We start from the raw sequence: 14475 nt of genomic DNA on the forward strand, positions 1-14475 counted from the left end.
TGTTTTTTGGAGGGGAAACTGGGAATGGAGAAATTTACATGTAAATAAAGAAAACATCTAAAAAAAAAGATTTATCTATTTTTTATATATATATATATTTTAAGTTTTTTTGAGACAGAGTTTCTCTGTGTAGCCTTGGCTGTCCTGGAACCCACTCTGTAGACCACGCTGGCCTCGAACTCAGAAATCTACCTGCTTCTGCCTCCCAAGTGCTAGGATTAAAGGCATGTGCCACTACCGCCCGGCTACTTTTTATATATTCCAAATTAATTTAAGCTACAGTCTTCAAGAATTACAAACATAATTTAGTTTCTTGAGACCCAAAATCCTTCCCTGTCTGTCGTCTCTGGGACCTTAGGTTTGTTATATTGCTTCTCTACTCATCTTCATTCTCTGTTATAGGATTCTCTGAGTATAGGATTCTCTGATGGTTCTACATACCACAAAGTCGATTGTGAGCATATAAGGGCCTCACACAAGCTGAGGGTAGTGGCACACAACTGTAATCCCTGCTCTCAAGAGACTGAGGCAGGAATAGCTCAAGTTTGAAGCTAACCCTGAACTAGATAGCCACTTAGCATGGGAACTAGTACATGGTTATCACTCAGTAAACAGTATAGTTATTAAAGACCAGTATATTTAGTTCCTCTGCAAAATATAACCCTATTCTCCTAAGCTTTAAATAGATACCATTTTTTTTCTTCTTTTCCAAAGTGTTCTAAAATTTTTAATCCTGAATGTTCATCATGTCATCAAGGAAAACCTAAGGTTGAATTGGCCATGTGCTCATAGATGTTCATCTTCCCCAAGCCTATTCTAACAAAGGCATTTTATGTGTCCTTGTTACAGCTTACTAGTGACATATTAGCCAAGCAGCCCACCCCAAAGATGCCCTCAGGCTTGGAGCCACACTGAGGCTGTAACATTACAACTTCCACAGGGCATTCACCACAGTATATTCACCTGTCTCCTGTATCCTAACAGGCCTTGGTTAACTGGGATCCAGTAGATCAAACAGTGCTAGCCAATGAGCAGGTGAACGAATATGGCTGTTCATGGCGTTCTGGCGCCAAGGTGGAGAAGAAATACCTCCGACAGTGGTTCATTAAGACAACTGCATATGCAAAGGTAAGTGGTGGTCAGAAACTCTCAGTAATGCCCAGTGTGTGGGTATAGCACACTGTCAACTCTGAAGTTTCCTAAGCAGAGTCCTGAGACATGGGAGGCAGAGAGCCTCAGTGTTGTACACGAACAGGATGATGGCAAGGGTCTTGAAGTTTTAACAAGAAAGACTCCTAGATGTCATTACAGTTCTTCTTCAGTGAGCTGTCATAAAGCAGCAGTAACTCTATCTGCAATTATACATCCAAAAAGGGAAAAAGGAATGAGTTTTTGTGACGCTCCAGAGGGCTTGAGTTCAAGTTTCTCTGTGCCATTGCTTATAGTAGCCCAGAAGTGAAAAGCTGACTGGTCTCCAGGAGGGAAGGCCAGAGTAGGAGTGAGCTGGGCCAAGTCCAAAGCTCCAGATGTGGCTCTCTTATGCCTCTGATTAATTGTGCAGGTTGCCCTGGACCTCAGTTTCCTGATAAGATGAGCAATTAGTCCCGATGATGCTTCAACCACCTTCTAGCTGATTCTATGTTCAGAGATCAAGACAAAGACAGAGTTCCTTAGTAAGTCATAGTGGCTTAGACAAAGTTCTGAGTTCTGTATGTGTGTAATACTCAGTGCTTCTGTTTTAAGCTAAATCTCAAAGGCAATCTAGGATATACCCAGACAAAGTCTGTGTCTCATCTGCAGATAACTCAGGTCAGATATAGTATACAAGACTCATGTGCAGAGAAAGCACAGTCCTAGGCAACTTTTGGGCCAAAACAAAACCATATCCCACCAGCTCAGCAGACCCTCAGTGTTCTCCCTCTAAAGACTATCTGCAGGGAGGGTCATTTCCTTTTAGTTCATATTGATACACCTGACCCTGGGCATGGATCTGGGACAGTTTCAAAAGTGCTTGTTAGCTTGCCTGGAGAAGAGCAAAGCTGAGAGCATAGCTTTCTGTGCAGCCCCTCTCCACTAGCCTTAGGCCTATCATATTCCTGAGTGGGGTCATTTCCTCTCCTCTCCCTCCCCTCCAAAGACTCTCTGATGGCATATTGGAAAGGAGGGGTGCCAGTCCCCTCCCTGATGTGCCATGAAACTCTGATGGCAGTATTGGAAGGACACCTGGTAAGCTCCTGTGTTTTGACCTCTGCTTCTAGTTGGAAATGTAATAACCTGACCATGGGCACTGTTCTTAAAACTGTCAGCTGTGAATTTTCAACTGTTCAGCAGAATGGTGAGTTGCCATGGTAACTCTTGGTTTTTGCTGAACTCCTGTGCAGATTTATTGAAAAAGCTCTTAGGAGGTTAGCACTGAAAATTGGGAGAAAAGGGAGAATCCATGATGCTGGCACATGCAGGGGCTCTGGTAGGAGAACAGACCCAGGGCTGTGAGACACATGGAAGCCTGTGTGGTTACACCTGGATAAGAGAGATGCTGAATCCCTAAAGGCCATAATTGGAAGCTTGGATAACACCCTATGACTGAGGACAAAACCACAACAGAATGGCCTTATTGAAGATTAAAATGGATCCAAGGGGAGTTGGGCATAACCCAGCACCCCTGTAGAGTATCATTTGCAGTGCCCATGTTCCCGGTGGTGATGGTGCATACATTTAACCTTAGCACTCAGGGAAGTGGAGGCAGGCAGACCTCTGTGAGTTCAAGGCAAGCCTGGTCTACAGAGCTAGTTCTAGGACAGCTAAGACTATCAAAGATAAAGGCTATCAAGACAGAAACCCTGGCTTGAAAAACAAAACAAAGAAAATTACTACATTTAAAAAAAATGTGATTTTTAAAAAGCAAGATACTGCGACCCAACGGACATAGACCCAGAAGTTGAAGTTAGTTGATAACATGAAGATATTTGATATATCAATGAATAGGACTTAAAAGAAAATGTGATTATTGTGAATCTCAGGAGAGTGGAAGCCAGCTTTAATACTGAACTGACTGAGAGTCTGGACCAGCAGAGTCCATCTGAATTAAAAGCTTCAGTGTTGGGCTGCAGAGGGACAAGTTAGAGAGAATAGACATAACGCCAACACTGTGCAGTAAGGGATGTGTGATGGGTGTCTCAGGGCTTCTGTTGCTTTGAAGAGACAGACACTATGTTCACAGCAACTCTTATACAGGAAGTCATTTAATTGGGGCTGCTTACATTCAGAAGTTTAGACCATTATCATCATGGTGGGAAGCATGGCAGCACACAGGCAGACATGGTGCTAAAGAAGGAACTGAGAGTTCTACATCTTGATCCACACACTGGCAGCAGAATGAGACTGTACCACCATGGGTTTAGCTAAAGGATATGAGACCTAAAAGCCCGCTCACACAGTGACACACTTCCTCCAACAAGGCCACACTTACTCCATAAAGGCCACACCTCCTAATAGTGTCATTCCCTAGAGGCCGAGTATTCAAACACATGCATCTATAGGGGCCATTCTTATTTAAACCACCACGTGGGGTTGAAAAGCTAAGAGATGGGTAGTGTATGTTAAACTGAAAGCCATGTGGGAAGACTCAAAGTAAGTCTGGAGAGATAATTAGGGGCTGCATTAATTCTTACAAATTTTGACTTCAGCACAAGAGCCATATGAAAACATGAAATATTGTAAAGAAGGCAGTAATGTAAGAATTATGGGGTAGCCGTAAAAAAAGATTTATACATGATATGTATGTATCATGTTATATGTATGTATGTGGCTCTGTGCATATGAGTACATGTGCCTGAGGAGGCCAGAAGTTTTAGATCCTTGTTACACCTGGTTGTGAGCCACCCAAAGCAGGTGCTGGAAACTGAACTCAGGTCTTCTCAAGAGCAGAAAACACTCTTAACCATGGAGCTATCTCACCTCCATAATTGTGTTTTCATAAGATCATTGTGGAATGATCAGTGTGGCTACAGATACCAGTCCAGTGATCCCAGCGTGCAGAATCTAGATTTAGGTGAGATGGGATATCCTGAACACCTGGTATGATAGACATTGTCATGAACTAGTAAGGACATCCTGCTGTGTATATAAGACATTGGATCAACTAAGAATGCTTTCAGCTGCAAGCAACTGAAAACCCAAGTCATGGTGGTTTAAGCAAGTAGGAAATTACTTTTTTCACATAATGAGAAGCAGTTGCTAGGACCAGACTTGGCTACCCAGGGTTTCTCTTGGCCTTTTCTTTTTGCTTGTGATCTTACGGTTTCTAGATGGCTACTGCAGCTCCAGATACCACATCTCCATTCAAGGTAGAAGCAATAGGAGCAGTGTAAATGAGTCTTTTATAATCTGGAAAGCAAGAGCTTTCTCAGTCAACCCCCCAACCCCAATAGAATTCCACGTGTCACATGGCCACCCCCACCATTAAGGGAGAGTGCAAAATGGACATGGCTTTTCAGCTTCTGCAGTCCAGGTGGAGGAGGAGTGAATACTAGGATCTGGCTTGGCTTGAGAGCTATCTGCCACAGGGATTTTCAGAGCTCTGTGTTTGCCCCAACATGTCCATGTGGTCAGCTTAGGAGCAAGGCTCGGTCCAGGAGCCCTTTCATGCACTTTTGTTCCAGGGTCTAAAGGCTTTGAACTCGGAAACAGAACTCTGGAGCAGAAAACTGTTTTTATTAAAGGCTGCTGTGCAGTGTGTTCTGTTGCTTCCTCTCAACCTGATAAGCATGAACTCAGCCACTGGCTGACGAAGAGAGCTGAGGTGGGAGAAAAGACAGTGCAAGCTAGACCTGCAGAGCAGTGTGGGTGTACCTCACTGGCAGCTGTGCTGTCACCCATGAGGGGAGGAGGATGAATGGGGTCCGAGGGAAGGGGTCAGCTGTGTTGGATGCCTCATTCCCCTTACCAGTTTTAGCTAACTGCCCTTATTAAACAGGGATAGTTAATAAGTAGTTTCCAAACTGAACCCTGCCTGAGGGTCCATTGAGTATGATTAAAAACAGACATATACAGAGGTTAAGATGTTGCAAATCCAAACCCAAGTCTTCTTGGGGTAACTCAAGCCCTCTTAGAAGCCATTTATTGCCCCCTCTGTACTTGACCTGGCATCTTTGTGTCCATTAGGTAAATCCTTGGCAGAGTATAAACAGAGCTTGTTTTCTTTGGAATGTATAAACAGACCTCCAGATTCAAATAAGCAATGGGCTGCAAAATCTGTCATACGTGATCTGAGGCCTAAAGCAGAGCTTTCCTCATTTGCTGTAGCTGCCTCATTGCTCTTAGGGCCAGTGCCTTTAAAAAGTGCCTTGATTTATGACCTTCTCTGTTCTGTTGCTATAAAAACATCATCAAAATGTTACCACATTGGAACATAGAATTTGATGTAACCTGAATCTCTGTTTTTGGTTCTACTCCAGAATAAACCATCTTTTCTCCTTGGGAGGTGAGAGCTATGGGTTATTTTGTAGACACTTTCATTTGTGTGTGTTTGTACACAGGGTCTCTTGAACTCTAGTTCATATTGCCTTGGCCATCAACGTGTGTTCCACCAATTCTGATTCCTTAGGATTTCATACTACTTTATAAAAAAAAAAAGTCTAAAAACCTAGTGTTTCCCCAAATGTTTGTATTCTGTGAGCCAGGAGAACTTCTAAACCTGTAGTTGGCAGGGATGGGAAGAGGAGCTGCCAGCACTACTTCCATGAGCGCAGAACTGCTGCCCACTGGCTCGGTAATTGCATCCCCCAGAAAGAGTATGGACAGCTGTGGCTAGGAAAAGCTGAGTGAGTGTGTCACACAGGGGACTGAAAAGAGCTTGTTTGGTACTTCAAGATATTGGTTTCACTTGGCCAATTAAAAAAGTTATTTTATCTTGTAAAAATATTCATAGATTTGCTTAGATTTTAGGCCAGCATCTATCTAGAATTAACACATGAAAACATTCACATTTCTTCCTATTTGAATGTTTGGGCCTCATCTCCATCTGAATGTTTTAAGCTAAGCACCTCCACCAGGAGCTTTCCCATCCTTGACGTGCAATCTGGGAAGAAAGAAAAAAAAAAATCAAAACCATTGACTGCCAGTATGCCAAGCATGTAATGTCAGCACTGAAGGGGGAAGCAGGAGGATTGAAATTTCAAAGTTAGCCTGGACTGTGTAAGACCCTCAATCAAAATCACACACTCACACTCACACACACACACACACACAGAGAGAGAGAGAGAGAGAGAGAGAGAGAGAGAGAGAGAGAGAGAGAGAGAACTTGATGAGTTAGAGCAGGAACAGGAAGAAGAAGGAAGGGCCCAGTGATTCTGGAGAGTGTGGTACAAAATTCTGTGGGAATTGGAGGTAGTCAGCTGGAATGTTCTTTGGCAGGGAAGGATAGGGAGAGGTGGAGCTCATCTGCAGATCTGTAACTTCTTTTGACCCCTAGACTTGGGGAGAATATCTATAAACACATTCAGCAAAGATGTAAATTGAAGTCTTTGTCTATTAGCTTTCTTCTATGAAACCTTGAACAGAGGTAGGTTAGGTCAATCTTGCTTAGGTGTGTTGTGAATTGAGTGTGTCTATTGTGTTTTGCTACCTCGACTAAGGCAGAAGATTGAGGAAGTGTTGAGGGAGTCTGACATCCAGAACTTTCTTCCATGTCCCCACTTTCCTACGTCAAGCTCCACACCATTTGTTCTCTCAAGACCTTTGCTACTTTTCTGTTCTTTATTTTTTTTAATTTCCCCAGGCCATGCAGGACGCGTTGGCAGACCTCCCAGAGTGGTATGGAATAAAAGGCATGCAGGCCCACTGGATTGGGGACTGTGTGGGCTGCCATCTGGACTTCACATTAAAGGTGATAAGACACAGCATTCACACCTACAGATCTCATTTGTATTTTGGAACTCTTTGAATACACAGCAGCTCTGCACCAGAGCATAGCACTGACAAGCAGAAAGAGAACCGGGAAGGCATCTTTCTGGGCATGCTTTCTACATCTTCATCTTGGGGTGCCTGGTGCTGATTGCAGGAGTGGAGACTAACCAAGGATTCTCTGTTCTGTTCTTGCATACATTCCTGGTCCTGTAGTCAGCTGCTGCCATATGGCTGTTTGGAAATGAGGGAATGGGTAGCATGGGGAGCCCCAGAACTTAGGAGGAAGAGGACTGAAAATAAAATGTCATGTTTCATCCTGCCAGGTTGATGGACAAGATACGGGAGAGAAACTGACAGCATACACAGCCACTCCTGAGGCCATCTATGGCATCTCCCACGTGGCCATCTCTCCTAGCCACAGGCTTCTACATGGCTACAGCTCTCTGAAGAAAGCCTTGCAGAAGGCACTAGTCCCAGGCAGAGGTGAGCTACAGAGTGTAGCACAGGCCATGAGGTTACCTCCTTCAGTGGGGCAGCAGTTTACTAGACCCATACACTTCCTGAATTTGCTATTTTTTATCATCTGTTCTTCTCCTTAGCCATAATTTTTACTTTTTTTTAAATCTCAAAACCTGAGGTAAAACAGCTGTGGAAACATTAGATTGATTGTCCTAGGTTTCTTTGAGCCCCTTCAAGAGACTGCCCTGAAGCTTAGCTATTTAGTTTTGGTTTAGTGTCAGTTAAAAGCTCTCTTCTGATAGGGAGAGAATCTTCTCCTGAATTTTTAATTCCTCTAGAAAATAAAACTACTACAAAGGAATGGTGAGACAGCACAGTGGATAAAGTACTGATCTTTGTCAGCCCTGATAACCCACAGGTGGAAGGAGGGAGCAGATCCCAGGAACCCCACAATCCTTTGACTTATACTCACACACATATTGTGACACACACCCCTAAAAATAAATAGATGTACTAAAATTTCAAAACATGAGGATATAAAAAGAACTCTGACAGTGATTGATTGCTGTCACTGAGACTCCTGGCCTTTTCTGTGCCAAAAGGAGGACCACACACCTTTGATTAAACATAAAGTTGCAGCCTTCCAGGGGGGATTTGAGGTATAGAGCCTGGAGGTTGAAAGGAAGACCATACTGACTAGAAGTAGGTCTCTGGTGAAGACTTAAAATTCTCTGCAAAACTGTGATCCTTGTGCTTCTTATACTGTGAACTTTGACCTGTATCTCACTTTTGAATTATTGAGGGCGCAAACTACTTTGGATGATGTAGACTGGAGAGGCAGTGTCATGACAATTTACTCCTGCTCCAGACAGTGATTGTTTCCTGAGTGCACTGAGGGCAACTTAGTCACCTGTCCTTCCTAAGAGCCTGCTGGGGACCTAGCCTCCTGGGTTAGACATAAGCTTTTTACAGTCCTGACTATAAGTGCCTCTGGACTTAGGGCAGAAGACTTCCCAACACAAGCAGGACTTGCCATTTGCCTTCATCTTTTTTTGTTATATATTGAAATAGAGAAAAGATGCAAGTTAGAATTCCATGTGTCCCTTTAAGGCCTCAGTGCCCATGAATGCTTAATCATTAGAGAGTAACACTATTTGATTTTTCCAGAGTTTCTCTGTGATCCTGGAACTTGCTCTGTAGACCAGGCTGACCTGAAACTCTGGTCCTCCAGAGTGTAGGATTAAGTGGGTATTATTTGAAAGGATCAGGAGGTGTGGCTTTGTTGGAAGAAGTGTGTCACTTGGGGTGGGCTTTGAGGTTTCAAATGCCCATGTGTTTCTCTCTGCCCGCAGATAAGGATATAGCTCTCAGCTACTTTTCCATCACCCCTCCTGCCTGCCACCGTGCTCCCTACTGCCATGCTTCCTGCCATGATGATAATGAACTAAACCTGTGAAACTGTAAGCAAGTCCCAATGAAATGCTTTCTTTTTCAAGAGTTGCCATTGGTCATGGTGTCTCTCCACAGCAATAGAACACTGAGTTATACAGTTAGGAAGTAGAAAGAGGTTAAAGGTACTGTTCAGCCTGCCTTCTCCTCTTCACGAAGTCCAGGACCCAAGCTCATGCAGTGGTGCCACACATATTCAGGGTGAGTCTTACCCGTTCTGTTAAGTCCTCTGGAAACACCCTTGTAGACATATCCAGAGATTCTAAAATCCAGACAAATTGACAGTGAAAGTTAATGGTCTCAGGTGTTGTTTTTTTGTTTGTTTTAAACTCTGCTGAAGGAGGAGCAGGAGGTGAAAGAAAAACAAGAAGAGAATTCATTTCACCTTTTTGAAGGGAAAACTCAGTTTTTACACTTTTGAGTAATTTAAGATTCTTTGAGGCTATGATGGATGAAAAGTAAATATTGAAAAACTAAGTGCTATAAGTAACCAGCTCACACATTTCCCCCACTTCGTAGTTCATTTGGAATCACAGAATGAAGTAGTTTTAATAATTAATGAATTAGTAAGCTATAAAAGATTACAGTCCCTGAGATGAAGGACACCATAAATTCAAAGTACTTTCACATGATAAGCTGAAGAATATCTATCTTAGTTACTTTTCTATTGCTGTGCTAAGACACTGTGACCAAGAAAATTTATAGAAGAGCTTATTTATTGGGCTTCCAGTTTCAGATGATGAGTTCATGACCATCATAGAAGGGAACATGATGCTAGAACAGTAGCTGAGAACTTTTATCCTGAACCAAAGGCACAAGGCAGAGAGGGAGAGAGAGAGAGGGAGAATGAGAATGCTAACTGACCATGGCATGGGCTTTTGAAACCTTAAAGTCCACCCCCAATGACATGTGTCCTCCAATAAAGCCATACCTCTTAATCCTTCCCAGACAGTTCTACAGCTAGGGACCAAACATTTAAATCTATGAGCCTATGGGAAGCCTATGGTTTGAACCCTTCTTCAAACCAGCACAGTATCTAAGCACATATGACCAGCCACATGTTTGAGACCAGCACAGTACCTAAGCACATAGGACCAGCCACAGGCTTGAGACCACTTTGGTGCTAGTGCACCAGACAGGCTTGGTCATTTCATTTTGACAAATTGAAAGATATTTGTAACATTCCTTTTGGAAGAGCTCCTGAGCTCCCCACTTCTCTCAATAATACTGAAGCTGTTCCAAATGGAATATTATGCTTGGCATTGAGCTTTTCCAGTTCTAATCTTCAGAATAGAAACATCACTTTATTCAGTCTGAATCAATTCATTCAGTCTGTAAATCAGTTAAGTTAGTACATCAAGACTCTGATTTTGTCTTATGACATTGTATGGTCACATACAGACCAGTATGGTGTGTTGTGTGCAGTGCAATTTTCTCATGCCTGCTATGAACCCCTCCTTGCTGTGGGCCCATGCCTGCTGTATCCTCTTTCTCCTGCAGCCTGTGGGTTTTACTTTAGCCTCAGTTGTTATTGCTCACCATTGCCAGCTAGCTTACTCTTCCTTTCATTGTCAGGATTCTAGGGCAATAAGTGTCAAAGTAGTGACCATAAGGATCACAGTAGGACAGGGGACTTAATCTGTCACTCTCAGTTTAAATTTTACCATTTGAATTCCAGATTTTACTGAATTGGTTTTTGAAAACTGGCTTCTGATTTGCCATAGACAACCAAGTTTAGTCCCATGGCCAGAAATGTTATCTCATTTGTTTAGCCTGTGCACAGGTTCAATCCCAGGTTCAACTCCTGGCAACAAAAATAACCAAATAAAAGAATCTAGTCCCAGATGTATCCTTATCACTATGGAAAGACACAGTACTTGTATAGTTTTCTTAACTGAGTGGGTGGCTGGTCCTTGAGTTTGATGATTTTAGGTGGTTCTTTTGGGACTTTTTTTTTTTTTTAAGATTTATTTTATTCATTTTATGTGTATGAGAACACTGTAGCTGTACAGATAGCCGTGAGTCATCATGTGTGTGGCTGCTAGGAATTGAACTCTCGCTCTGGTCCCGCTCACTCTGGCCCTCCTCGCTCTGGCCCGCTCGCTCTGGGGTTCACCGTAGCTGTCCTCACACACACCAGAAGAGGGCAGTTAGATCTCATTATGGGTGGTTGTGAGCCACTATGTGGTTACTGGGATCCGAACTCAGGACCTTCGGAAGAGCAGTCAGTGCTCTTACCCGCTGAGCCATCTTGCCAGCCCACAGGTTTTTTTTTTTTTTTTTTTTTTAGTAAGAAAAAGTACAGTGTTCTGGGAATTTATAAGAAAAGTACTTCGAGTTCTGGGAATTGACTTCCATGATTACTGATGCCACTCCCTTTTCTCCACTGACACCTATGGCTCATGTAACTCTAATTTTTTTAAACCTTTTTTTTTTTTTTTTTTTTTTTTTTTTTTCGAGACAGGGTTTCTCTGTAGACCAGGCTGGCCTCGAACTCAGAAATCCGCCTGTCTCTGCCTCCCAAGTGCTGGGATTAAAGGCGTGCGCCACCACCGCCCGGCCTTAAACCTTATTTTTAATGATGGTTCTTAAATGCTTTAACATCCCTTGTAGCCCATCACCCACCAGAGGTAGTGGAAAAGAAAGGATACCGAAGAAGTGGACCTGTTTAGAAAGGCTCTTTGGAGTAACTCCTATCTGTGTTGACTGGAAATTGGCAGTTTAGTTCACAGGTTAGCAGTGGCAGCTTGATCCAACATTTCACAGATACACCAGCAGTCCAGTTCGGTAGAGTCAGGATAGTAAACACGAATCAGCAATGATGGCACTACTTAGCATAGACAGCCAGGCCTCAGCCTTGGCTTGAGTCAGCTGGAGGGGACCAGAGGGAGGCTAGGGAAAGTTCTTGGCTCTGCCTCTCTCAGCCAAAGTGAAGAAGACATGAGACCAATAAGCATTGCACGGCTAGCTCTATAAGCAAGCCTAGCTCAGCCTCTGTCACTGTCTGTCAGATCCTGTTTATACCTTCCAAACATCACATGTCCTCCATAGGTCTTGCCTCAGCATGTGTGTTTGTCTCAGCTGACATCACTATGCCAATCGGCTGGAGTCCACAGAAGCAACAAGAAACCGCAGCATATCACCAGAAGTTTTTTGGTGCATTTTTCACTATAAAGTCCCCCCAAAAATACAGCTCAACTACGCAATATAAGGAGGACCAATACATATATATTGTTAACAAAGAATCCTTCATCATATGCCCTTTTACATGTTTGCTTTAGCAGAACATCCTTTCACCTGTGTCCACTTCAGCTAAACAACATCCAACCAACTTTCCAAAGAACCCTTCCTTAAGTTTCCACCTCAGGCTTCAGTGTTATTTTATTAGCTATGGCTAGAAAGGGCTGGAAACCACATAGAGCATCAGGAAAGGGATATCTTCCAAGTTCCAGAGCTGTCTGTCTCTAATTATTTTAAACCTATATATGATGTAGTATATACTGGATCTTACCAATTAGTGTAAACAGTTGTTTTACCTCTCTTCCTCCTCTACTTCCTCTTTTTATCCCCCAAATTTCATTTATTTTTATCTTACGTGTGTGTTGCGTGTTTTTACCTGAATGCTTATCTATGTACCACATGTATGCAGTGCCTGTGCAGGCCAGAAGAGGGCATTGGGTCCTCTGGGAGTTATAAATGGTTGTTAGCTGTGTCATGTGGGTTCTGGAAACTAAACCTTTCCTCTGGAAGAGCAGCAAGTGCTCTTAACTGCTAAGCCATCTCTCCCGACTTTTTTGGAGACAAGCTCTTGCTGTGTAGCCCCCAGACTGCCCTCAGACTTGCCATCTTCAGACTCCCAGTGCTGATATTACAGATGTGTAGCATACCATGTGTGAGACTATAATGGAGATGCTAATGGAGGACTATAATGCAGCTCAATGGTAGAGTACTAGGTAGGTACTGCCAAGCACCTACAAGGCACTAAGTTTAGCACCAGGAGAAAAAAGTAGGTGTGCATGTGTGTCTGTGTGTCTGTGTGGGTCTGTGTATGTTTATGTGTCTGTGACTGTCTGTGTATGTGTCTGTGTGTGTGCTTATATCTGAGTGTCTGTATGTGTGTGTGTGTGTCTGTGACTATGTCTATGTATGAATGGTGTGTGTGTCTATGTCTGAGTGTCTGTGTCTGTGTGTGTCTGTGTCTGTGTGTGTGTGTCTGTGACTATGTCTATGTCTGAATGGCTGTGTGTGTGTCTGTGACTGTGTCTATGTATGAGTGTCTGTGTGTGTGTCTATGTCTGAGTGTCTGTCTGTGTGTGTGTCTATGTCTGAGTGTCTGTGTCTGTCTGTGTGTGTATCTATGTCTGAGTGTCTGTCTGTGTGTGTATCTGTGACTGTGTCTGTGTCTGAGTGTCTGTGTGTGTGTCTGTGACTATGTCTATGTCTGAGTGTCTGTGTATTTAAAGAAGACAGCTATTATGAACACTTATGTCCATATGGCTTTTGCTTTTATAAAATTTTCCTGAGGAAACATGTTCAAGAGTAGATTTTTTTCCAAAGGTATGTCCATTTTTCAGCTCCGTTCCATGTTGCTTTTATTGGCTTCTGAAAAAGCTTTATCCTTTTATGGTGGCAGAATAGTGATAGATGAATCTTACTGCAACCTCACCAGCAGGTGTGATCCTTCTTAAAGTTTTCTCTAATTTACCAAGTGTAAAATGAGAAGACATTTAAGATTAATTTTACCTCTTTCTAATAATTGATTTTTTAAAATATAATGTCTGTGCCATATGTGTGGGGGTGCCCTCAGAAGCAATAAGAGAGTATTAGATCCCCTAGAGCTCCAGCTTCAGGCAGTTGTGAACTGAGCTCAGGTCTTATAGAAGAGCAGCAAATGCTATTAACTACTGAGCCATTTCTCCCTAAAAATAATTTTAAAAAAAGAAAAGAAAAAAAAATCTGTTAAGACTCACTGTAGCTTAATGGTAGAGTACTTACCTAGTACATATGGACCCTGGCATCCAGCTCCAACTACACACACACACACACACACACACACAGAGAGAGAGAGAGAGAGAGAGAGAGAGAGAGAGAGAGAGAGAGAGAGAGAGAGAGAGAGAGAGAGGAGAGAAAATAACATCTATATTTTATGATGTTAAAGAGCACTAGCAGGGTAAGTGCAGCCAATAGTGGCCTCTTTATGCATCCGCTTGTGAATTTTTAGATGTGTGTTACTTGGTGGCATGGCAGTCTAGATGAAGACGTGTTTCTTTCTTGTCTTTATAAAGCTGTGTGGGTTTGACAAATCTAACATGTGAGGAGGTGGGCAGAGCCATTATTCTTTCCGTATCCCTTATCTGTTCCCCTAGAGTTTTCCAAGCTTCCCTACATGTTGCCTATGTCTATTAAAAAAAGAACAGTTCCTAGGTAGAAGGGCTTAACTTTTTCTGTTTTTAGATAGGCTATGAGCTAGAAGTTGCTCTTCCATACAGCCCATGGCTATACCTAGCTGCAAAGGAGGCTGAACAGTGCTGTTTATTGTGTAGCCAACTAAACACTCTGTTGCTGAGTCATTGGAAGAGGTGGATGTACTAGTCAGCTGGTAGCTAATACCCAGAGCCATTCCTCTGACAGGCCTGTGTCTATATTCTGTGTCTGTATTGC

General features: G+C 42.9%; 1 protein-coding gene across 2 annotated transcripts in view; it reads left to right on the top strand.

The window, feature by feature from the left end:
• The window catches only part of Lars2 (leucyl-tRNA synthetase 2, mitochondrial), a 96678-nt gene that overhangs the window by 45737 nt on the left and 36466 nt on the right, over positions 1-14475 (top strand). Inside the window, exons 7-9 of one of the 2 annotated variants that reach the window (XM_031345758.1) lie at positions 985-1128; positions 6779-6886; positions 7230-7389. In XM_031345758.1, the coding sequence (XP_031201618.1) occupies positions 985-1128; positions 6779-6886; positions 7230-7389 (412 nt within the window). Of the gene's footprint in view, positions 1-984; positions 1129-1638; positions 2227-6778; positions 6887-7229; positions 7390-14475 lie in introns of those variants that run through there. The other variant, XM_031345759.1, reaches the window with a different exon arrangement.

This window comes from Mastomys coucha, unplaced genomic scaffold (genome assembly GCF_008632895.1).
Source record: "Mastomys coucha isolate ucsf_1 unplaced genomic scaffold, UCSF_Mcou_1 pScaffold23, whole genome shotgun sequence".
Classification (NCBI taxonomy): domain Eukaryota; kingdom Metazoa; phylum Chordata; class Mammalia; order Rodentia; family Muridae; genus Mastomys; species Mastomys coucha.